The sequence below is a fragment of the Peromyscus leucopus genome, chromosome 5, assembly GCF_004664715.2.
Source record: "Peromyscus leucopus breed LL Stock chromosome 5, UCI_PerLeu_2.1, whole genome shotgun sequence".
NCBI classification, from domain to species: Eukaryota; Metazoa; Chordata; class Mammalia; order Rodentia; family Cricetidae; genus Peromyscus; species Peromyscus leucopus.
In genome coordinates this window covers 22,713,766-22,739,166 of record NC_051067.1, presented here as the reverse complement: position 1 = coordinate 22,739,166, position 25,401 = coordinate 22,713,766, and the positions used below count along the sequence as shown (strand labels likewise).

The window sequence follows — 25,401 nt, the reverse complement described above, 5'->3', positions numbered from 1 at the left end:
CTTGCGTGATGAGCTCTCCTAAGCGCTTGTCTATGTGTTGATTAATTTCTGTTTTGCACTTATAAAGCTTCATATTCTACAGCCCAAAGTTTTCTTTTTTTAATTCAGCTTTCAAACTTTTGCATGCCGCTCCCCCCCCCCATAACTCCTGATGAATAAAGCAGTCCTGCACACAAAACCCAGAGGGAAGACCAATGAAACCAACCAAGTGTCCCAGTGTGAGGCTTCCAGATGACTTTGATTCTTCACCACTCTTTCCAGAATCCTTACAGAGCCAGGGAGAGACCCGCATGCTCAAAGGGCTCAGCACATTTGCTGGGAATAGACTACATACAGATTCGGCACATACCGAGAAACACACAAGGTCCGTACATTTGACATGATCATTGAAAATTGGGCTCAGACACCTGTTATCCCTGCATCGGGGAGGATCAGAAGTTCAAAGTCGTTCTCAACTACTTAGTGAGTTTGAAGCCAGCCTGGGGTCACTTGAGACTTTGTCTAAAACAAACAAAAACCAAACCCAAACAAAACTCTTGAGAAAGGAGAAAGGAAGGCAAGAGACAGAACTCATCTGGAAGCTCCCACAATGGTAAGCATCACGCAGCTTTCCACCTACTGTTCAGTTAATTTTCCCAGCAGCCTTTGTGGTGAACAGGCTTGTTCCCACTTCACAAATGAAGGAGCAGTGTCTGAGAGAACACCTGTAATTTGCTGAGCACACAAAGCCACAGAGCCATGGTGGGAGCCAGACTAAGGTCCACAGAGCTCCTGGTCTTCCTGGTTCAACGGGGCCGGGAGTGGGGGAGGGAGTGGGGGAGGGGAGTGAGGAGTGGGGGGGGACGCGCGGGGTGGGGGGTGATTTGATTCTCATTCGCACTCCCTAGGTAGCAAATTCTGGCTGTCGGTTAACATGGGGGTGCAGGAGGGCAGGGGGAGGCTGGAGTTTCCAGAGGAGCAGAATGGCAAGGCAGAAGGCAGAATTCAGGGTGCCCTTTTTTGGAGTGATTCATTAGGGCACAGTGGCGGATGAACCTTCTGAAGCCCACACTGTAACGACTCGGGAGGGTTCTGAACTGTGGAAATCCCCACCATAGTCAGACTGGAACACATCCAAGCCCGCCATTGTCTCTCCTTAGTGTTTCTCTGAGCGCAGTCCTGGGCCGACTCCCACTGGAGTTGCAAAGAGTTTGAGAAAATGTAGGTTTCTGGGTCTCCCCTCCTAGATTCCCCGAAGGAAGGGCTAAGAGGTGGGCCTAGGAATCTGCATCTGACTCGATGTCCCTCCCTCTCTGGGTGTCAGTCTAGCTCACTAAAGCCTAAAAGCTCAGAACAAGTTCCCACTGCTTCCCCGTTTTCCTTGAACAGCTTTTAAATACCACAACCAGAACTCCTGGGAACACCTAGGCCTTGGTTTGTCACCATTTACAGACAGAAAATTAGAAGAGAAAATGAGTGTGTTATTTAGCCAGCCAGTCAAATTTCTAAAATGAGAAATAATAATTAACAACCAAGCCCATCTCTGCTCTCCTGTGTACTGAGATCAGGGTCTAACTGGGAGTTACCACAGCCAGGGAGCTGGAGCCCCAATTCTTAACGCAGTTACTATTGCCTGGAAGGGCGCAATGACCTCTTAGCAGCTAAGCCATCTCCATTAGGAAAGAAAATTTAAGATGAAAGAAAGGAGGGATAAGGGAGGTAGGAAGTGGGTAAGAAAAGGAGGGAGAGAGAAGGAAGGAGGGAAATCAGGAAGGAAAGTGGGGAAGGAAGGGAAGGAAGTGGACTAGAGGGAGAAGGGAGTGTGGGAAAGGGAGAAAGGAAGGGAGTCTGGGAGAGGGAACGAGAGGAAGGGAGGGAAGGAGAGGACAAAGGAGAAGGAAGAGACCAGCAAATGAGGCATGGAAAGAAAAGCAAGAGTCAAAATGAGTCCCTTGTGGGTGTGAGCCAGCCGTTCAGGGAGCAGGGAACCTGCGGTCTCCAAGGCACGAACACACTCACACAGGGAAGTTACAGAGGACCCTGGTGCACGACAGGAAGGGCTAGCCTTGCCTCTCCTGTCCTTCCCAACCCAGTCCACCAGTCGGATCCCCACTGTGGAAGCTCCCACTTCAGGTGCCCGGAGCACCTGGCTTGGTCTGCACGGCATAAGGGCTTGTGGGCTTCTTAGAAACTGGTTCCCTGCTGCAGGGCTTGCCGGCCCTTTGCTGAACACAGAAGGCTCTGGGGTGTGGAAGTCACAAGACAAAACAGCATGTGGAGTGACCCAGAGCCACCTGAGGGCCTCCGCCCCTGACATCAGTGGAGACCAGGAGAGGAGCCAAGGAGAAGGCTGCCGTCATCCACAGCACAGGCAATTGAGAGCAGTCTGAAGCTTCAGGCTGCCCAGACATGGAACTGAAAAGGTTGAGACTGAAGAGGAAAACATGTCACCTTCCTGCCAAAATAAACTGTGATGAAAGCTTGGTCCCCTCTGCCTTTCAGCCAAGCATTTCCTGTTCTGGCCTCCTCTGTCTGCCTCGAACCAGCTCAGATGAGGGGGAGCTATTTTTAAGGTGCAAGCACCCGAGACTAAGAATGAGAGAGTTACTTATTTATAGTTACACCTTTCAACTGTTCTTTCCCCCTCTGGGGACAGAGGCCAGGCTTAGTGTTCCCTTTGGAGCTGAAATCGCTGGAGTGAGAAGGGCTTGGGAAGGTCACATGGCTCTGTCTATGGCCTTTAGCCAGGATCTCTGTCCTGGGGACGCTAAGTAGGAAAGAATTCCTCCTATTAGGCAGAACTCAAATCATGTGCCCTTGAGATGTGCTTTGTTAGAACAGACATTTTGTATAATAGGTGATTGGGAAACGCATTCATTGTTAAGGAATCCAAAAGTAAGTCTTTCTTCCCCTGGCTCCTTTAAAAAAATAGGAGTTCCAGGGGCTAGAGAGATGGTTCATTGGTTAAGAGCATTCATGCTTGCAGAAGACTCGAGGTTTGGTTGTAAGTACCTACATGGCGGCTAACAACTGTTATTAACTCCGGTTCCAGGGGATCCAACTCCCTCTTCTGGTTTCGCTGGGCACCAGGCATGCGTGTAGTGCAGAAATATGCTATTCAACCACTTATATACATAAAATAAAAATACCCAATCTTTAAAAAACAGATGTACTTAGAGAAAAGATGCTAGTATCATGTAAGCAAGTATTACCTAGCTTACATAGATTGGTACATTCACTACACTTGGTGTTTGTGGAGTTACAAGCTCTTTCTGGTACCTAAGTTTACCCTTCTTCTTGTAATCTTGAGATACTTTCTTATTGTATGAAATCAGTCTATTCTATTTTTTTTTTTTTTTTTTTTTGGTTTTTCGAGACAGGGTTTCGCTGCGTAGTTTTGCGCCCTTCCTGGAGCTCACTTGGTAGCCCAGGCTGGCCTCGAACTCACAGAGATCCGCCTGGCTCTGCCTCCCGAGTGCTGGGATTAAAGGCGTGCGCCACCACCGCCCGGCTAGTCTATTCTTAATAGCAAACCCTGAAGGAACCACTAGAACTTTCTGACAAATGAAAGAGGAAATCCCTCCCTTTTAATGGGCACAAAAACATCATTGTGGGTTTGGCTGTTGGCCTGTAAGTCCAGTGTCATTATTTTCTTCCCAGCACACACCCATCTGACCTTGTATTTTATTGTTTCCCTCATTGTAAGCATTGTGAAGACTCTGTTTAGTCTTTAATTCACCACTTTATCACAAGTATCAAAAACATAAAACATGTTCAATATTCGTTATTTAATGAATGCATTTCTATTCATCTCACTTGTTCTGGGTTGAGACTAACAGGTGGTGCTCCCTAGCCATGTGACTTGGGTATGGTCTGAGTATCTCCCCCCTCCCTCCACCCCCCAGGAATCTGTTGCTATTAGAGCCTTGGTTTCCAGGGTGGGAGACAGTTGAACCTCTGAGAGATGGGTGCTGATGGGAGGTCTGAGGTCACTGGGGGAGTGGCCCCCAGAAGAGATGAGATGACAGCTGAAGGGTCTTTGCCTCAACGGAGCTAATGTCAAAGGCAGGCCCTAGAACTACCAAAACTCTGAGATTAATACATAAATGTCTCAAGTATTTAGTTATAGTGATGAAAATCTGAGGAATACATCACATTTTTCTTTTATTTGTTTAAATGACATTTTCCTAAATATCCAAGCACTCACCTTCTACCTTGGAAATTATTACAAGAATTATTTCAAGGAAACAAGGATGGATTAATTCTAAGTCCACTAATATCTATGTATTTTGAATAAACCAATTTTTTTTTTTTTGGTTTTTCGAGACAGGGTTTCTCTGTGTAGCTTTGCGTCTTTCCTGGGACTCACTTGGTAGTCCAGGCTGGCCTTGAACTCACAGAGATCCGCCTGCCTCTGCCTCCCCAGTGCTGGGATTAAAGGCGTGCACCACCAACGCCCGGCTCCAATTTTTTATTTTATTTTATTTTATTTTACAATACCATTCAGTTCTACATATTAGCCACGGGTTCCCCTATTCTCCTCCCTCCCACCCCCTCCCCTTATCCCCAGCCTACCCCCCATTCCCACCTCCTCCAGGGCAAATCCTCCCCCGAGGACTGCGATCAACCTGGTAGACTCAGTCCAGGCAGGTCCAGTCCCTTCCTCCCAGACTGAGCCAAGTGTCCCTGCATAAGCTCCAGGTTTCAAACAGCCAACTCATGCAATGAGCACAGGACTTGGTCCCACTGTCTAGTTGCCTCCCAAACTGATCAAGCCAATCAACTGTCTCACCTATTCAGAGGGCCTGATCCAGTTGGGGGCCCCTCAGCCTTTGGGAATAAACCAATTTTTAAACCCAAAACTCTGAAGAATGAGTTGGTAGACAGGATGTACTTTCAGCCTTTTACTTCCTCTACTTTTGATTAATTAATTACTTTATTTTTGTCCAGCCAGACTAATTCATGAATTAGCTCTTGCCCCAGGAAAAGGAATCCACACTGCGTCGGTATGCTTGAGTAACAACTGGGGCCACATTCCTCAGGGAAGAGGTAGAGAAGAGTGCAAACCATTTCCACACAGAATCCCAGTCAGACTCATCACACAACTGAGGAGATACAGTTGTATACTTAAGTCTGATCCAGGATGAAATACCATTTACACTGGCTGCCTGTCAATAGTACTTGGCACATGGTAGTTCAAGAAAGTTTTTTGCTGGATGTGTTATCACATGCCTGTAATCCCAGTACTCAGGCATCCAAGGCAAGAGGCTCTCAAGTTCAAGGACAGCCTGGGATGAACATAGTGAGACTCCGTCTTGGAAAAAAAAATTTTTTTTTGGTCGTTGACTCATTAATGGAAATTTGATGCAATAATGATATCTGGGGTAAATCATTTAGTATGTTTGCTTTTGGGCAATTTCTAAGTATTATTTGGGGATTGCCTCTCTTATTCTAAATGCAATGAATGGCATAAGAGAAGGAACAAAATTCTAGTTCATCACTTACCTTTTTGCTTAGATGGGGCCCATTAGTGCCCCCAATGTTTCTCTGAACTGATGGTGGCACTTGATACACGTCTTGTTCTGGGGTACCATGGCCAGTAGGTACTTGGTAAATTCCCTGATTCTGGTAGGAGGGTGGTACTTGGTAGACGGTATCACGAGATGCTGCCTGTGAATTTGGCACTTGATAGAGTTTCTGTTGGCCAAAGTTCTGATGCATAGGTCCAGGAGTAGGCTGCTCATGACTGGAGGTCTCTTGCACTGGACCAATCAGAAGTTTCACCCGGTTGCCTGGGACGATGCCTTGGCGACCATGTAGGGAACACAGCCACCATCCCTCTAGTCCTCCTGTGTTCTGCTCTATGACAGTTAAGATGTCTCCCTTTCGGAAGGCCAGCTCCTCAGCACACTCGGGGACATTGTCATATAAGGCCCTTGCCATAAGATTCTAGGAAGAGAAAACAAGAGAAGTGTGTTAGAATGTTCGGTCCATCTCTTTAGCAGTTATAGAGCCCACGTGTTTAGGGACAGGCACAGTTCCTGGAAAAAGAGAAGAAATATGAACAATAGCCTGCGAGAAGGAAAGCAGATGCTCCAGACAAAAGACAGACACAGCTACCCTGTGTCTGCCACCAGTGACATCAGACAGACTCCTCAGAAAAGCTCAAGACCCCAGAAGAGATCTTCCCTCCAATGGCGGGTGCTTTGCCAAGGAGCTGGGCTAGCACTGCCAAAGAGTTATGAAGGGGTCACCAGGCAAAGCATTTTTCTAACTTTCTGAAAGCGAGCTGAAGGGGAATAGTGTTCCAAGCTGTTCATGCACCACAGTGGACTGTTCTCAATGTTTTCATATATTCCAGGCAAAAAAATAAGTCAAAGAAAATCCTAAATGATACATACTACAAACAAATTTTATTCGGCATTGAAATGTAAATAGAAGTACACATAACTGTGCCTTGGCAGGGCTTCCCATATCTTTTATGATTAAGGAGGCCCTTGGATGCAGGAAGAACCCACAAGCAAAAGCATAGAGATGTGCTATGGTAATCAAGCAGAGACACAGGGTGAGAGTAGTCTGTCTTTCCAGATCTGACAGTGGAGAGGGACCCGGAATGCATTTAGACATTGGTCTGGTCTGTCTTATACCTCTTTGAGGGTTCTTCCTTACTCTGAGACATAGCCACCTCCTTCTTAAATCTTGCCATTCCCATCGGAAAGGCTGTGCCTTCCTTTCATGGGCCCAGAACACTCTCTGTCTTTGTATGAAGGCCTGTCTGGCACATCCAGTCCTCAGCCGACAGCTCAAGGAGGCATTGAGCAGAGTGGGCAGGCAGTCTGCGCTGACATTCCTGGAAGGTTTTCAAAGGCTCCGAAGATTCCCAGCACACTGGCAGCCAGTCCCCCATGCCTGCCCCTTCCCAGAGTGCTGAGAAGTAGGGGAACATAGGGAACCCATTGCAGGCATCGGAAAAAGTAAATGTGACCCCTCTCATGTGTCATTTAAGCGTTTGGATGCACTTAGTGTCACTGTGGTGGAGAGTCATTTGTGGAGCAAGAGGCTGCTGGTTGGCTGGGGCCTGCTTATGGCTTTATTTCACACCATAGCATAGTTGTGGACTTTGGGGCTGCTTTTCTTTGGACTCTTGCCCCTGTGTTCCTCTCCAGAAATGTGGACTTGATCTCTCAGCCCCATGCTTTTCATTTCTTGAAGACGGACATGCATTAATCATCTTCTCCTGGACTCTGCCTGAAACCACAGGACTCGGATTGGATGGAGTTCTCTTCTGTAGAGTGGCTGTGTATGGGAGGGGTCTGCCTCTGCTCAGGAGTGTGGAAGAGGCCCAGTTCTACTGTTTTCCATTTTTCAAGTGATATGAAGTTTGTTTTATTTTCATTACATGTTTAATTCTTTTTATTTTTTTTCATACAAGATATTTGGTCATGATTTTGCCTTCCCTCAAGGCCCCCCAGATCCTTCCCATCTCCCTACCTAATTAACTTCATATTCTTTTTCTCTTTCTCTCTCCTCCCAAAAACAAACTAAACAAAAACAAAAGGACAAAACCCACAAACCATACCACCAAACAAAAAGCACAGACCAAAAAAAAAAAAAGGACTATGTTTTCATTTTGTGTTGGTCATCTACTTTTGAATCTTCTTTTTCTCTAAACATGGCACCTTGCTATACTACGCAGGCAGGCTGGACTTAAGAAATCCTCCTGCTTCAGGCTCCTAAGTGCTGGTATTACAGGTACATATCAGTGCAGATGGCTAACCAATCTTCTTTTAGTGTGGATAGAGATGGAACTGCACATATCATCACTAGGAGAGATGAGTTCTCTGAGCTCCACAGGAAGCAGTGAGGACAGCTAGAGGGGAACTCAAAGCTTCTGTTTCAGATGAGGGTCTTTCTTATGAGCAGCTGTATTCCAGGAAGCACTGGGTTCCTTCTGACAATGAAATCTCATATAGAAGATGATACAGTCTGGCCACATCCTTGCCTCGTTTTTAGAGCCATTAAAGAATGTGTCAGGATGCTAAGATCTCTGTTTCTCTTTTCCCATATTTTGGGTGTTCTGTCACTGTAAAGAAGAGTCAAAGGTTTACAGAGGACAAGATTCTAATCCTTTGTTCCAGATCTCAGGGAAAGGATTACACCAGGATTATGATTTTAGAGCTTGGAGGGAGCTGGTGGCTCTGATTCTCCTGGGCCCATTCAGTAACTGGGAATGGTTAGGAAGGAAGCCCCTCGATGAAATCAGAAGTAATAGATTTGGGGCAGCCCCGTGGGAGCCGATGATTGATAGCTGTGCAGTCGTATTGGCTTCAAAGAAGGGAAAGAAGAGAAAGAGAAAACAGGAGACAGGCAGAGGGCTGCAGCTCGGTCAGTTGCAATCAGCCGGAGGTATTCACGGCTGGGCCTCTTCCAAGTCCTGGAACACCACGAGGTGCTGAGTGGCGCGCCGGGCCACACTTGATTAGAGGCAGAGAGAAATCCTGAGTGAGTCTGCTCCATATGCTTTGTATTCTGCCTGCCCCCCTCCACCCGTGACCTTCCCACTGCCTGGCAAGCAGCATGCTCATGCCTGCACATGAGCCTAAGGGATGTTCCTAGGATAACCCCAGAGCCTCCTCAGCCATGCAAAAGTGGGCACAATTGGTGAATTCTCCTGCCCCATTGTCCATAACATCTCTCCAGTGTTCTCACTGAATAACAGGATCCAGAAAGAACTTGACCCAGTTGTTGGTGGGTAAGGACCTCCCTGCCCCCAGTGTCAGGCTGATACCCATTTACACACCCTGGTAGATATCAGCCTCTTTAATCTCTATGCAGTCTAGAGATAGTTGATATATATATATAGCTAGTCACTCTCCTAAATAGCTCTCTTAAATAACACTTTAAATAGTTACATGCACCTGTAGAGAGCTTGTGAGCCTGTAGCTCTGTTTTGAGGATGAGGACACAAATTTGGTGTTTTCTCAAGACTCACATTTGGGGCCGGGCAGTGGTGGCGCACGCCTTTAATCCCAGCACTCGGGAGGCAGAGTCAGGTGGATCTCTGTGAGTTCGAGGCCAGCCTGGGCTACCAAGTGAGTCCCAGGAAAGGTGCAAAGCTACACAGAGAAACTCTGTCTCGAAAAACCAAAAAAAAAAAAAGACTCACACTTGGGGGTCAGAGCTGGACAGAGAACTGGGGTGGCTCACACTTGGGGGTCAGAGCTGGACAGAGACTGGGGTCTTCAAGGCTGAGCCTCTTTTTTGGGAAGCTACTTTAACTTTCCTTGTCAGTTCCCTGGCTGAGCTCTGTTCCATTGTCCAAGAAAGTTCTGAAGGTAGCCCTCTCTTCACCCCATTTTAATGGAACAAACCAATTCTTTGGGGTGTGCAGTCCCAAATGTGTTACTCGGGCTTTCTCCTTGCCTGCCATATTGTCCTCATAGAACAACGTGGAGGTTGGGTGCTCTTGTGAGTTGGCCATGAGAATGAAATAAGTGAATTCGAATAAAGGCTGTGGCACTGCTGGAGACACAGCAAGCCATTGTGGAATTTTACATCATTTGCGGGTAGCACTTGACTTCAGGCTTCCTATTCACCTCCCTCTTCTCAGTTTTCAATCAAGAACAATCCTACGGTTAGAGGAATTCCTCGGTGGTTAAGAGCACTGACTGCTCTCCCAGCAGACCTGGGTTCAAGTCCCAGCACCACATGCCAGCTCACAACCCTCTGTAACTCCAGCTCCAGAGTATCCAATGCCCTCTTTTGGTTTCCAGAGGCACTAGGCACACAAGCAGCGCACAGATGTACATGCAGACCAAATGCCCATTACATACAGAAAATAAAAGTAATTTCGAAAGTTTGGGGTAAGAGGCGTGACGTCTGTGTGTTTTCTTGGTGAGAGGGTAACAGTCCAGAAAAAAAGATAAAAGCCAGAACATAGGGTCCTCACTCCAAAGGATACCAACTCATGAGAGGGCCAATGAAGAGTTAATTCCTACTTTAGAAGTGGGGGGATGCTCTCCTTTATAGGAAAGGTGTGATTCCCTGAGGCCCCAAAGTCAGCAGCTCTTATCTGAACATCTTAAGAACACACCAGGGAGGGCAGAAGCTCTCTAGTCAAGATCTACTCTTTCTCAACCCCCAGCCCCTTGGATGTTTAACTGGGGGGGGTAGGGGGGTGGGTGGGGGTGGGGAGAAGGTCAACACAGAAACAAATCAAGGAAAGAGAAGAGTGCTGGGTAATTCCATACCCCGCTGGATGCCCAGTTTCCAGAGACTGGCAGTTACAAAGGCAGAGAGCGCTGTTAGGGCAGGGCGCAGAACTTGAAAGCCAGAGGGCTCTTCAAGGAGTTAAGAGTTCAGCTTTTCCACTCAACAACTAAGAAAAAAAGGAGGTCCAGGAAATTAATGATTTGCAAAGCCACCTGGCTGGAAGACCTTAGGACTTGGGTATGAAGCCAGGCCTCCCATTTCCAGGCTTCTGGAAGGAGGGGAGATATTCTAAGGTGGCACTTGTGCTCCTCCTTTTGGCTAGCAGACTATTGAGATGCTGGACCCTAACCAAGCAATTGGAATTTCCCCAGGAATCTCCTGCTGTGGGGAAAGGGAAGGTTGAAGCCTGGTACCAGTCAAGAGGAACTTGACTCTCAGGTAGAGATTTCACACAGTTCTGCCAAGTTGCCAGACCATCTTTCAGAAGAGACTGTAGGCACGCCATGATGGAGCTGTGACGGACAGGACCACACTCGGACCAAGACTATTTAGTTATGTATACCTCTTGCCCTCTGTTGAAATTTAAATCCCATACCAGTGTCCTAGAAGATGGGCTGGGGGCTTACTGGAGCCGTTTACTTGTTCTTTTCTCCAGTGGGGCCATGTTGAATAAATCTCCTCTCTCTACATCTCCCTATTCTGCCTGACTCCTTTTCCATTTCTAGAATGTGAGTCCAGTGTCTGAAATAAAATCCATACCCGTTCTCCATTAAATTGAAGTGGGTTCTGGCCTCTGCATTCCTGGTTCTCTGCAGGGAGAGTGGAATTGTTTTTCTTGAGACTTTAGCGATTACTTAGCTCTTTAATTGATGGAGGGAATACAGGTGGCCAAGCCTGGCTTGTCAAGGCTGCCAGGGCTTAGGCTTATACTCTATACTCCAGTAAGTGACTCTAATGGAGGTTGAATACCAATGTTTATAAATCCCAACTGAAGGGACCTCATTTGTCAATCCCACCTCATGCTCTCTAGAAATCCACTTAATTTGGCTTCTATTCTTCCAAGACCTTGCTTCCTGGTTCTTCCTCTTCTCTGGACCACATACTCTCTTTCTCCATCAATAGACCATTTCCCTTCATCTCTTAAGTAGTCATGCTCCCAGAGGACCTTCTGCAATCTCATTGCTAAGTGAAATGTCCCCCAGGTGATGACATAGGAATCAGGTACTACCCAGATCGACAGTACAGAATAGATACTTCGGCATTCTAGTTCATACCCACTTCTCTGACTAATGGGCCATCTTGATCTCCAGCCTGAAAAATGAGAACACCCTTTCCTGTTGTTTTAACTCTCTTGATCAACACAGTATGGAGTGACCTGCCCAAGTTGGGAGCCTGAAGTTGGCGCATTCTTCACTACCTGGACCCAGTTGCCAGACTCCATATACTGCTTCACTGCGGCCTCCCCTCCAGGTGTGGATGTTAGCAATAACCATTTTTGTTTGTTTGTTGTTGTGGTGGTGGTTTTTGTTTTGGGCTGTTTATTTCATTCTCCTGAAGTGGCATTTCTCAACTGGTTCTACTTCATCAAACCTCTTCCCAGCTTAGCACCCATCTTCCATATAACTATTGTTCCATAATCCATCTGACCACTTCCCATCTAGTTTTCTATCACCGTTTCCTTGTGACTGTGGTGTGCAGTACATGTGTATGCATGGGTGTGGAAGCCAGAGGATAGTTTTCCTTCCCTTCCCTTGGGTCTCAGGGAGCAAACAAAGGTCATTAGACTTGGGGACAAGTACCTTTACCTGCTAAGCCATTTCTCCAGTTCACTGTTTCTTTATAGCAGGGTTTGCATCGCCCCACTCCAGGCTGTGAACTTAAGTTCAGAGATGTCGCCTGACTCCCTTTCCCTTTCCAGAATGTGAGCCCAGGGTGTGAAACAAAATGCACACCCATTCCGGGTTCTGACCTCTGCATCCCTGGTTCTCTGCATGGAGAGTGGAATTGTTTTTCTTGAGAATTTAGCAAGATGCTTAGTTAGAAAAAAAAAATTCAGATGGAGGTAAAGAAGGAAGACCTAAGGAGAAGCATAAACAGTGTGTCCAGGTCACTCGAGCCTAGAGCCTGAGAATAAGGGAGATAGCCAGCAGGAAAGTGCCAGCCCCTCCCTATTTAAACAGGACAATGACGCAGATGGGGGAGCCTGCTCCCCCTTCCAGTCTGGTGTGTTCGCAACTACTGAGCAAACAGGAAGGCCAAGAGGAACTGACCATCCCAGCAACATAGAATACAATGGTCCCTTTAGAGAGCCTCCCCTCCCTTCTGCCTCTGGTAGGTGACAGAGTGCCATTCACATACTTCACAAGCAAGTTTGCTTCTGCTGTTCTGGGTTCGCTATGGCTGAAGAGTGGGCAATTAAGAAAACAAAACAGACCTGGCTGTGTGGAGAGCCACAGTCACAGGACAACTCCCGCTCTCTCCCTGTTTTCCCCACCGCTATCAAAATGTCAAGAAAGCTTATTACTTCTACTGCCAGGGAAATTATTTGCTTCTCCCAATATAGAGAGGTGTGATGTGGAATTTCCATGACCATTCATGCCGTCCTTTGAAGAGAAATGAGACACAATGGCTGGTGTGTCACTCACTGTGACCGATAGCATCATCAATGGCTTGGCTTCCTTTTATTATTTTTACTCCATTCTATATTTATGCAGGAGAAGCTGCCAAAGACCCGGGTCTTTGATGACAAGACTTTCCTGTGCCCACCTCCCCACCCCCAAATGTTAGCCCAGATCTCTAGTGGACTCCAGCACACGCACGCATGCACGCACAGGCACTCAGACCAGATCCTGAGAAACAGACCCACTAGAGGAAATGGCCATCATCAAGGAAATAGTTCTTAAAGGAAGCTGCTGAGAGATGAACATGGCCAAGGTCAGCCTTGGGGCACGCTGGTGAAGGGAAAGGCTCTTGGGCTTTTGTTTCTGCTGACAAAAATCAACTCTGGTCAGGGAACAGTCCTGCCATTTTGGTTACATTTCCCCTCCTGCCTCTCATCGGCACCTTTGATGTGGTGTGTGTGTGTGTGTGTGTGTGTGTGTGTGTGTGTGTGTGTTGGGAGGGTACTCAGCCTTTCCCTAACGAAAGCAGCCATAGTCCAAAAGCATGGCTACTTTCAAGTATCGAGAGTTTGATTCTTGGAAGCTTGGTGCACACTTCTGATCTTGTACATGAAGATCTGGAATACTAATATTTTTTAAATTTGAATCTTCTAGCTATTACCAAGTAGCAGACAGGATACCTTTGGGTACAGGAGCTAGAAGATACAGTATATTGTGAAATGGATGTTTTTTGAGTAATCGTTCATTGCATTCTGCTCAGCTCCACAGGTGACTGGAAATAGTCCACAGAAAGGCAGTAGCAGGCTCCTACTAGGTCCTTGGAATGCTGGTCAAGTTTCTGACCACCAGGGAAGCCTGTTTGACATTCCCCATGGAAGACTACTCTTAGCTAGTGGACCACATTTCCACCAGTGATTTTTACTTTCCAGCAACTGCTTTTTATTAAACTCTAAAGCTTCTGCAAATAACTTAGACCCTCTGTGAATATTCATACCATTCACTTTGCCCCCAGCGTTGCGATCTGTGATAATCAGATTCTGTTTTATGCATTTCTTACTGAAAGAAGCATTAATATAGAGGATATTAAATACTAGGTTCCAACAGGTGTTCTTTGGCAAGGCAGGGACAACATTAATATTCCCGTGTGTAGCACTATTATGTGTGTGTCTGCCCACAAGGCTCCCAGGCATATGAATCTATACACTGGCCCTACTCCTATTTGATGAGTGGTCTGTAACCAGTGTTCTTTTGATGATTTATAAGCCAAAGTGATGGTTCTCCTTGAAGGAGGTGAGGACATCTAACACTTCCAAGTTCAATAAATGGATCCCAGAAGGAAATTTCAGTCTCACTAGATTTGTGCTACATGATCTGGACAGCACACCTAGGATATTGGAGTGTTTCTTATAATGTTGGCTCCACTTCTCTGTATCTGAATGGCTATCATAAATTCTCTTATGATGTGAGATTGATGGGGGATGGCAAGGTAGCTTAGGGCGTAAACACACTTGCCAAGCAAGACTGGCAACTTGAGTTCCATCCCTAGAAGCCATAGTGGAAGCAGAGTGCCAGCTCCTGCAAGTTGTCCTCTGACCTCCACATACATGCTCTACACACATACACACACTAAAGAAAGCTAGAATTTTAAAGAACTGAAAAAACCAAACAAACAAAAAACGGAGGACATAGGCTGAGACCTGTTTCCATGCAAGCCTTGAGCTGAGCAGAAACCTTTGCTCTGTATAAGGGAACTTAGCAGATGGGCAGGTGGATAGATAAGCTAGTATGTGAGTGACTTCAGAATGTCTTAATTCATGATGGAAGATGAATTTGACTGCAAGAAGGAGGAGTTAGTTTTTTTCAAAAGGATGATAATTACCTCTGTGTCTGTCATATTATATCATAGCTATTTACCAATCAGTCATCCTTAAGAGTTCAATTTTTCCACTTGTCCGGAGTCTATGAGCTATACTGAAGTGGTACCAAGGAGTTTAAAGAAGATGAGCACACGTAGGTTCCTCTGCATTTTCAACCTGGTCATCCACAGCTTGACCAGAACTGACTACAGTGGGTGTCTTTGTTTTACAGCCCAGAAGGTCATAGATTAGATTAACGGCAGAGCCAGAGATCACAGCTGGTTATCTCCCCGTCTAAAGTTCTTCCCCACCCCCCACCCCCCACACCAGAATGTCCCCCCGGAGACTCTGCTCCACCTAGGAATTTAGTGATGTTGCTGTTAAGCCGTGGGATTTTTAAGCATTTGTCCCAAGTTGCCTGGTTTTGATGGTTTTCAATATAGTGTATTGGCAAAGGATCAAAAACATGGGGCAAGCATGAACTCTTTTTAGGGTTCTGTCCCTAGATAAATCTTACAGGCGCCATATAATGATGAAGTCTTGACACCCACTCACCCAAAAGATAGGTTTTATTAACAATAAAACAACCCTTTGGATTCCAGCCAGCATTACAATGTTGGCACTGGATCATATCTGACTGCCTGTCTAGACAAATCCCCTAACATTCAGGTTCTAGGAGAAGAGAAATAAGAATTACGTTAAACAGGAGTAGGAACGTCCAATCCATTCGATTATAATGTATTTCCAAAAATGATATCATTTCTCAAAAACCAAAATGCACAGCTGTAACATCTATAAGGTGCTTGAAAGTATGAAAGGATCCTCTTATTTTTATATTCACGTCTTTATTTTCCTATACTGAAGTCTGAGTACAAGGTTATACTTAAATACATTAATTCAAATATACCAACATCCTTGTCAGAACCCATTTCATGAAACTGGGATGTTGCCCTTTGCTGGGACTCTTGCAGAAGTTACTTGAAAGGGGGTAGGGGGAAAACTCAGTTTGTATATCGCTTGCCTTGCAAGCATGAAGACCTGAATTCAATCCCAAGAGCCCATGTGAAGGAATGCCAGACAGGGTGGTACCTACTTGTAATCCTCGTACTGAAGAAGTGAAGACAGGCCCCTGGAGCTTTCTGGCCAGGCAGTCCAGCCTAACTGGTGAGCTCTAGGTGATGAGAGACCCTGACTCAAAAAATCAAGGTTGTCGATACATCAAGGAACTGGATACCTGATGTCATCCTCTAGCCTCCGCACGCATGCCCATACCCACATGAATGTGAAACCCTTTCCCCAGAGTCACTTGATCTGGGTTTGCTGCTCTGCTATTATCTACTTATCCTGCAAGCTCTTCAAAGGGTTTTCAAGCTTGGGTCCACACCCTTGGCTAAGACGTGTGTACACTCACACACCGTCAGCGTTGCCGCTGGGTAGTGGTCGCGAAGCTGTTTTGGAAGCTATGGCACCTTAGTTCGCCATGTTACTGAGAACAAACAGCTTTCTGTAATGCTGAAGTCTAGACGCATACTCCAAGATTCTCTGCATACTCAGGGAGGGCTTCAGAAAGACTTGGGAGAAGTGGCTGTCTTAGAGATTGCTGGGAGGTTTCACATGTGGCCTGAGGGAGGGAGATCTTATGCTTCTAAGTATTTTTTAATATTCTCATGAACAAATGGGGGCTAATCCTAGAGGAGGAAGTTAGTTTAGGGTTAATATCTGTTACATTAAGCTCAACCCTCGTCATCAGTAAATTGTGGCCAACACTTCCAGGAGTGGAATTCTGTGCTTCCATCTCATAAAACCAATGAGGCCATTATTTTTTAAGCAGAAGGAAGTAGGAAAGACAGGATGGTAGCTTAGGGTAGAAGAGATCTTTTCTAGTGGACATTCATAACTGCAGATTTTTTTCAATGTTACAGTATGTGTGTGTGTGTGTGTGTGTGTGTGTGTGTGTGTGTATACATATACATGTCTGTGTTACTGGAATCTAGTCCTGGGGTGCCGCTGGGTGCACAGACCAGCCCTCCACTGGCTAGAGAAATGGCTGCTAAACTTCATCAAGATAAAGTCTAGTCTCCATCCTCGTACTTAAAACAATGACAACTGCCTCGGTTTCCCATCTGCAAAGTCGGGATAATAAACAAGTTCTTCTTGGAAGTGTTATGAGAGCTCATGAAATTACATACGCCAAACGCTCTGATTCCTCCAGGAGGAAGAGGCTGTAGGAGGTGGGAGCAGTTACCCGTATTCTGTGCTGAGCTCAGGGAATCATGTCTTAACCATATTCGTCCTTGCCCCAAAAGAAAAACTCCTCCAGGAAAAGAACACAGACCAGAAATGATCTCATCATGATTATACCTGCCACACCAAAGGCAGGCACAGCTCAGAGAAGGAAATTCCTTCCCTTCAGCCATGAACTAAGTTGCATCTGTAATTAAGATCTTAATAAGGAGGGTGGGAGGATGGTTACGGATGCTGCAGGCTACAAGGCAAGGAGCTACCTGACCAGGTTTAAAGCAAGAACAATTGAAATACTATCCCCCACTCAGGTGTGCCAAACGAGCCCACATTTCAAAATGAGCTTGCTTTCATTTCCAAAGATGCCTATTCCTGCACAAAGATATAAAAGAGTACCTTATTATTTATGACTAAATGTTACTTATGACTCTCTATGAAGAATCCAGCCAAATCCCCTTAAAAATGTTTTTACATATGTTCCTGCAAAATGCTGCCATAAGGGGACTGGGATAGTGTCTTGGACAGTTGATTGATCTCTGGGGCCACTCATATTGACCATCTGTAGAGTGGTCATGTGTTCCTGAACTTTCCATAGCAGTCCTCAGTTTCAAATATCCTTCCCATTGTTAGACCATATGTCCCATTCTGTGGTTTGTGAAATGTGGATACATCCATGGAAATTACACAACACACACACACACACACACACACACACACACACACACACACACACCAAGTATGTCATTAAAACAAAGGATAGCCTTGAAAATATATTTCTTGCTAAGGGATCTTTACCTTGGTTGAATTAAGAATTCAAGAGAAAAATGGGTATTGGTCAGAATCTGTGATTGGGGAAAAAATGAATGTCCTCTGATAGACATGATGACCTTTAATAAAGAAATGGGACCTCCGGGATATTGTCTAGGAAGCTATGTCACAGTGAAAGGGGCCAGGAAGAAAAGGCTCTTGGTCTTTCTGTGGTTCCTGTGCCCGGGTCCCATCTTCACATCACATGGAGCTTGGTGAAGAGTGGGACTGAGAATCATAGCCCAACACTGAAGTTCTAGCCCAGGAACCTGGAGCCGAAGGATTCTGCTGTCTGTGTTAGTCCCTGGGTCACTTTCCAGTCAAGCTTTAAGCTGTGTTACAAGTGACCAGGAACAGAAACAGAATCGGCAGATGACCAAAATTAAAGACAACGCTCTCTAAGAAGGCTGAGTGTGCACAAATCTGTGTGTCTGCCCTCTCCAGGGTGAAGGCTTTGCATATTACTGCTAATTCTAGGAGGTGGTGGTCCTTGGAGGGTAGAGAAGCCTAGATCCATCTTTATCAGTAAGGAGCAGAGCCATGAGGGACAAAGAAGTCTGAATGAGTTTCAGCTGCATTGCCTGTGGGGCGCTAAGTTCAATTAGGCACAATAAACCAACAACTACTACCGATGAGTTTACTGTTAAAATACCAGAGTCACCAGAGGACTTCTGCCTAGCAAAAAGCAATGAGGACAAGTATGCAGGACATGTCACACTGTTGGAACTCACAGCACCTCAACAAAAGGGGAGGAGACATGCTTCCAAACTGAGCGTTCCATGTGTTTTGATTACTACAACTTTCCACTGAGCCTCACAGATGAACCTCGTCCCTCATCTGCGTCCCCATAAGAATAAATAAAGAATTAAAATTGATTCGATTTCAAAAGGAGCCAACAAGCATTTTTGTGGTTGGCAGGGCTTGTACTTTTACACATCCATTGGTTGTTCCATCCTTAATTCTGGTAAGCACAAACATCAGAATTTCACACAGGAACTTTGTGTGTGTGTGTGTGTGTGTGTGTGTGTGTGTGTGTGTGTGTGTGTGTAGTAACATCTTTTATCTTTACTAGGACGTATTAGAAATATCAGAAGGAATTCAAATTTGAAACACCAAGATCTACCAAGAAACATGACACCTTCCAACTTACTGGCCCTAGACTTTATAGAATTTATAGAGCATTTATAGAATTTAGCAGATACATAAAGCCCAGGCAAAAGAGGAAAGCATTCCAGTAGCAATTTGGTGTGTATGTATGTAGTTGTTCATGTGTGTATGCACATGTGTGTGCCAGTGCATGTGTGAACAGAGAGCAACAGCAGGCATCTTCCTCAATCACTCCCTACATTGGTTTTTGAGACAGGGTCTCTCTCTGAACCCAGAGCTCACCTCTTCATCTAGCTTACCTGGCCAACAAAGCTGCACGGATCCCCTTGTGTCTGCCTCTCCAACACAAGGGTCATAGGCTTTTCACACAGGAGCTAGGGATCAAACTCATATCTTCCCACATGCACAGGAAGCACACCGAGCCATCTCCCCAGCCCTTCCACTGACAATTTTAGTATCTCCATAGTCGGCTGTCCCAGAACTCTACCTCGGTCACGACAAGCTGCTGTCACACACCATCAGTAACTGTACTCTCTGGAGTACTAATCCCATTGTCCCTAGATGATATGCCTCCCTCAAGTTACCGAGATCACACTACCTATTAAAAGCACCCTCTAAAAGATTCAGCCTTCCCAGTTAGGGGTGAAAAAGGTCTCCAACAAGACCACTTATCTTACAGTGAAGAGCCTTCAGGAAGGGCCCTGGCAGCAGACGGCAGCTCCCCTGGCATGCAGAGTCCTCATTAGCCAGTAAGAACTACCGCAGGGAGATGACTGGAATGTTCAAAGTAAATAAGACGGAGGGGGTGTTGTTGACGAAGTCTAAACAGGGCTTTGGGGAGTTTTGTCTTCTTTCCATGCCCATGTTCTTTGCAATCAGTCATTGCCTAGGAAACCAGCAGCTCTGGCATTTTACGTTGGAAATATTGTATTTGTTCCCAAGGGCCCTCCTGCATTTGTCTTGGCAGAGAAGCCTGGTAATTAAGTCTATACGTTTCTGAGGATAGTACCACAGCCTGGGGACTAGCATTCCAAATCAATTTGTCCATTGCTTTCTAACCCTAAAATGATCTAAAAACAGATACCTCTTATTGTACATTGACGTCACTGGGTCTGCAGCAGGATAAGAAAGAGTTGATCATGAATTTCCCACATAACCCCCAACTCACTTTCCATGGATTGCATCTATTTAAATAAATGACTTTCTCTTTCCCTCACAGCCTTTTGTTAAGGGTAAATAGTCTCTCCTACCCCTGGTGTGGTATAGATGTGGTAAATGTGTGTGCATGCGTGGTGTAAATGCATGTACTATGGCTGAAAGAAGACATTGGCTGTCCTGTTCTGTCATTCTCTGTCTCATTCCCTGAGGAAGGGTCTCTCATTGAACTTGGATCTCACCATTTTAAAAGCGAGGCTACTTGGCAGCAAGCTGAAGCAATCCTTCTGTAGCCATTACCCGCCTCCCCAGAGCACTGGGGTTATAGGTGTGAGCAGCCACAGGGCTTTTTACATAGTTCTGGGGACTTGAACTCGGTTCCTCATGATGTACAGTGAGTGTTTTTATCTACAGAGCCATCTCCTGTCCCAAGAGGAAACAACTATAGAGAAGGTTTCTTCTTAAACCTTGTACTACATAATGTTAGTATCTCCATGTATCTGCATCTGTTTAGGTATACGTGTCTCTCCATGGTCAGGGTGCTCTCTCTGATTGCACCTTAGCCATGACAAAGTCACTATCATCTTCCATCACTATTTATGGATTTGTGTGTCATCTATCTATCTCTTTATCTTTATAAAATCATATGTCAAAAGTGACATAAATACCTATTATTATCAAATGCCTACTATGTTCTAAGAACCAATGACTTTTGTATACTATATTCTTGCAGCTATTTAATAAGACAAAGGTCTAAAGTAGTTGCTGAAAAACATACTGTGAGAAAGAAGCAAAAGTGGAATCTGAAACACATGTACTCTTTCTATGTCATAGGACATTGGAGCCCTTGGAAAGGCTGTTGGCATAGGTGTTTTCTGTAACTCGGCATTGAGTACAGTATTTGCTGAGTACCCACTAGGAGGAAGGTCCTGTAATTCCAGGAATCCCAAGGTTTGTCAATAACAACGAAGAAACCAAGCCTAGGGGACATTGGCATGTGGGGGCTGTGTGCTATAGGCATGCTGCTGCGACCCTGTACCTGGGATCTGCATTCAGACCATGCACACTCTTGCTGGGGAATACTCAGTAATACTCAACCATTTTAACTGCATAATTGGGATTTGGACATAATCTTGCCACAAACCCCACCCCAACCTTTCAATATCTACCAAGTACATACTCTTCAAGGAGAGCTGGGGCCAGCTAGCATTCACTGTTACTTACTCTGTGCCAAAATCCAGGATAAGAATTTATACATTGGCTTAGATTTTAGAATAGTAGAATAATGCCGTTAATACTGTCTCAAATTTACAGCTAAACCTGAAGCTCTGGGAGTTTAATTTGCCCAAGATCATAGGGCCTTCAGTCACAAGAACTGGAAATGTCTTTCTCCACACGCCATCTTGTTCCTATTACAAGAGTATATAAAGCCAAGTCCCTGCCTGTTCAAGACTGACAGAGCCTACATTATACTTTCAACAAGGGTTTGTCTGTCAGTCTGCCCCTACATATCAGTACAGGATAGGCCTCTTGTATTCAATGTGGCTTCCTTAAAACTGTAGTCCATTGCAGGTATCATTTAGATAGTGGTTTGATTGACAGGGGTTAATAAGTAAGGCAGTGCTAACAGCACAGGGCAGAGGTGAAAATGTAAGGTCTGTTTCAGAGATTAGAGGAGACAAAGGTTTAGGCTTCGATTGCTTTATGGAGCAGATAGATGAGGAGACTTAACTAGTGGGAAGTGATTGGCTACTCAAGTCCCATAGGCTTGGTGTCACATGCCCATGAAAGGAGTAAGAACCCCCACAGGGAGTTCAAGGGGCAGTGAAGGTGAGGGGCAGAGAGTGTGTACTAGTGCGTCATATCCATGTGGGTGGCTGGGTGGGAGCGAGCCTCACAAGTGTCTGGTATTAGGGACACACAAGGAGTGCCCATTTGAAAAGGTAAGATGTGATGCTGTCACAAAGGCACAAAGGGGAGGCGGAATCTGCCAAGGCTTTGAAAGGTGTTGAGGCAGGATTTTGTCTAGCTTTGTTTTCTTTTGTCGGAGACTGGGGGCAGAGAACACGGAAAGGCACTTGCAAAGTTCTGAGCACAAGAATGACCTGTGGTCCAATAAGAAGAGGATGACAGAGGGATTCGGAGTGTGTTGTACAACGTCCTCAACTTGCTATTATCAGGACACCTGCATTTTGACAAAGCCTCATCTCTGTGTAGGCAAGTCCTTTAGCTCTGAAATGGGTTTGCTAAATAAATATAAGACCATAAATAATGAAGCTATGTTTTTCCAAACACCCTCTGATGCTTTTAAATCCACAGGCAACATACAGCATTTTAAAAGCAGGTGGGTATGGAAGGGGTCCTAAATTTGAATTGAATACAACAATTTATCAAGAAAGATTTTACAGCTGAAATATCAAAGCAAAGAGAGAATTGATATTTGTGTATGTTATAAATAGCCATAAATAGCAGCTAAATCAAAGGCCTGCTATAACGTCTTCCTTAAAACAGCTTTGGAAAAAAATTATTTCCAAAGTTCCTCCCCAGAAGCTTTTTGTTATATGTTTCTTTTTTTCTTGAACTACTTCGCCCCCATTCAACTGGACTACAACAATCTGAATTCCAGACTGTAGGTTTTTTTTAACTGTATTGTCATACTTTACTATATTTTGTGTTTTTAAAATGAAAACATTGAAGAGTGACTTTTTCTCTATAATGACTAGAAAATAGATGTGATTTTGACTACAGTAGACACACAAGAGTTCTGAGATTCGGCAAAGCCACAAAAGCTCCTTAGCCACAAGAACTCACTCACAGGCTATACTTGCTGAATATCTGCCAGGCCTGGGCATAAAGTGGCCCATACTCCATGGGCAGGGCCCTCAGGGCTTCTGTTAAAACAAGGAACTGGAACTCTTCCCTCCGCTTCAGGACAAAGGGTGTCTCCTACAAGCCACCTTCAGACCCTCAGTTGGACAAGCAAGCCAAGGCCACAGATGCATGAGGAACATACCGCATACATTACAGGGATTTTACAGAGAGCCTTTTGTTGACAATGTCTCACTGTGTAGCCCTGGCTAGCCTGGAACTCATAGGGATCTACCTGCCTCTGCCTCCTGAAGTCCAGGGATTAAAGACGTACTCTGCCATGCCTGGCTTCTTTATGTAGGAACTTAACAAAAAGCCCTCACAGTTAACTGTCACCCAGTCAGACTCTTCTAAGATAAATGGAATATTAAACACCTATGACAGGCTTCTCATGAAAAATAAAAATATAAGTAAAATAAAAACATACTAGATGTGTACTAAGCAGAAAGAGTTCCCTAGAGCAATAGCTTGCATTCCGTAGCCCTCATAATTGTAAATAATTGCTAAGGCCTGGAGCTGTGTATTTTAAGGACAAAATGGGTGGAAGTTGATTGCTCCATGAACTCTGAAGTAGCAAAACAAGATCTTCCAGTTAACAATGGGGGAGGGGGAAGGAAGGAAAAAGAAACCTTTGGAAAGAAAAAGAAACCTTTTGAACTTGACATAAATCTCACAATGATCCATTTTTAAGCCCATGCTAAATTTATAGTTTATGGCGCAACATAGTGTTTAAGAGATAATTCCAGACTCCTGGGTTTTACAATCTAATAATTATCTGGTTTTACTACTTAAGTAGCTGAAATTAAACAAATAAATGCCAACTTTGTATTTCACTTAGTAGAGTTACCATTGGAAAAAATGAAAAGAAGACTATCCCGAGGGAACACTTGGGATGAAATAGTTCTGAACTTTCTGGGACCAGAACATACTGGACAGAGGGATGTTTTAGGGAGTTACAGATGATTTCTGTTTTAGTGGGTTTTTTTCTTCCTCTTGGTAGTGGTTGAATCATGCGTATTAAATTGAGATCCTTTCTAATCCCATGCTCATCAGCTGGTGGTACTGGAAAAGTCACTTAGTCTCTCTCTGTGGGCCACAATTACTACATCTGAAAACACGTGTGCCTTAGAGCTATGGGGCGAGTCAATATGACAATCCTGTAACTCTCTACTCATCATGCCCCTACTTAGCATCTCCTACCTAAAATGACTAATTCTCTCCTGAAAGAAAGTTATCTTTCATTAACTGATGGACTCTATAACCGAAGGAAAGTGGCTTCACTTCTGCCATGGTCAACATAGGGCACCTATGTGTCATTTGTTTACTTGGGGATCTCAGCATTTTTGTTGGTGAAGTTTCCTATGATGATGATGATGATGATGATGATGATGATGATAGTAATAGTAATCAGTAATAACAACCACTACCATATATTTCTATTGCTTGGCAATGTGTTCAACTCTGGGTAGACCCCTCTAAGTGGGAGGCTTTCCCCAGCTGCAGCTTCTCACCTGCAGCATCCCCAGTCCCCAGGATATTTCTTTCCATAAAGAGCAAAGCTAAACATGATGAGGTCACCGAATCAAAGTGACTTTAAACTTCATCACTTTCTAAATAAACTGGGGCACTCAAAGCTCAGGTCAGCCATTTAATGTTAATAAATGTCTCCAGTAATAGACAGAGAAAATCCTTTCCCTTTTCTCTACAATACAGTCTTGATTCAACCACAGGGAGAAAGGGAGAAAGAAAAAAAAAAAAAAAAAAAACATTCCAGGCTAAATACCAGTAGCCCCATCAGTTCTGTGAACAAGGAGACTTAGCAATGGGGAGAAATACTTCCAGAGAGATTCTGTTCCTGCCAGGTAGAAAGCTGCATCTCCCATGAATACAGGATCCAACCTTTCTTCTGCTCCTCCCCACCGATGCACAAAAATGGGAAGCTGATAGCAGGGTGATAATGGATACCTGGGTCTTCAGACTGCTGGAGCATTCCCAAGAGCTATCACCCATGCTTTACAATAAAGACTCAGCTTCTTAGTTCACAGCTATTGAACAAGATTTACAGACACTGAACAAAAGATTGATGTTAGCCTGTGGTTGTTAGCTACAGCGAGTGTTTATAGCCTTCTATCAAAAAGGAAGGGTCAGAAGCTATGCACCTCAGAGGGAAGCAAAGCCCTACTAAGTCGGTTAACAGGATCTGCTAAGCCACTTTATCAAAATGATTTTTTTTTTGTAATAGCACTGTCCTTTGAAAGTCGAGGACTAGTATCTATTCACCATTAAAAAAAAATTAATAAGCATGGCTAAGTCATTGCGATCTGCCCCTGGGCCAAGTCCCTTGGAAACTGCCTCCTTCGACGGGATGTGCTGAGCAAGTCATAATCATTTTGCCAGGAGTAACCCCAGAAACCGTGGTGCAAAATGCAACGGAAAATAATGCTGCCAAAATATGAGCACGACATTCTGTAGGCGTCAGGGAAAATAAGCCAGCTGGAGCCTTCATACTTTCAGACCCATTCAAACCCCAATAAAGTGTTACCTAGAAATGACTA

General features: G+C 44.9%; 1 protein-coding gene across 2 annotated transcripts in view; it reads right to left on the bottom strand.

Moving 5' to 3' along the window:
- Nedd9 (neural precursor cell expressed, developmentally down-regulated 9) overlaps nucleotides 1-25,401 on the bottom strand; it is a 180,463-nt gene that overhangs the window by 24,962 nt on the left and 130,100 nt on the right. For both annotated transcript variants that reach the window (XM_028867762.2, XM_028867761.2), the window contains one exon: nucleotides 5,485-5,928. In XM_028867762.2, the coding sequence (XP_028723595.1) occupies nucleotides 5,485-5,928 (444 nt within the window). The remainder of the gene's footprint in view (nucleotides 1-5,484; nucleotides 5,929-25,401) is intronic.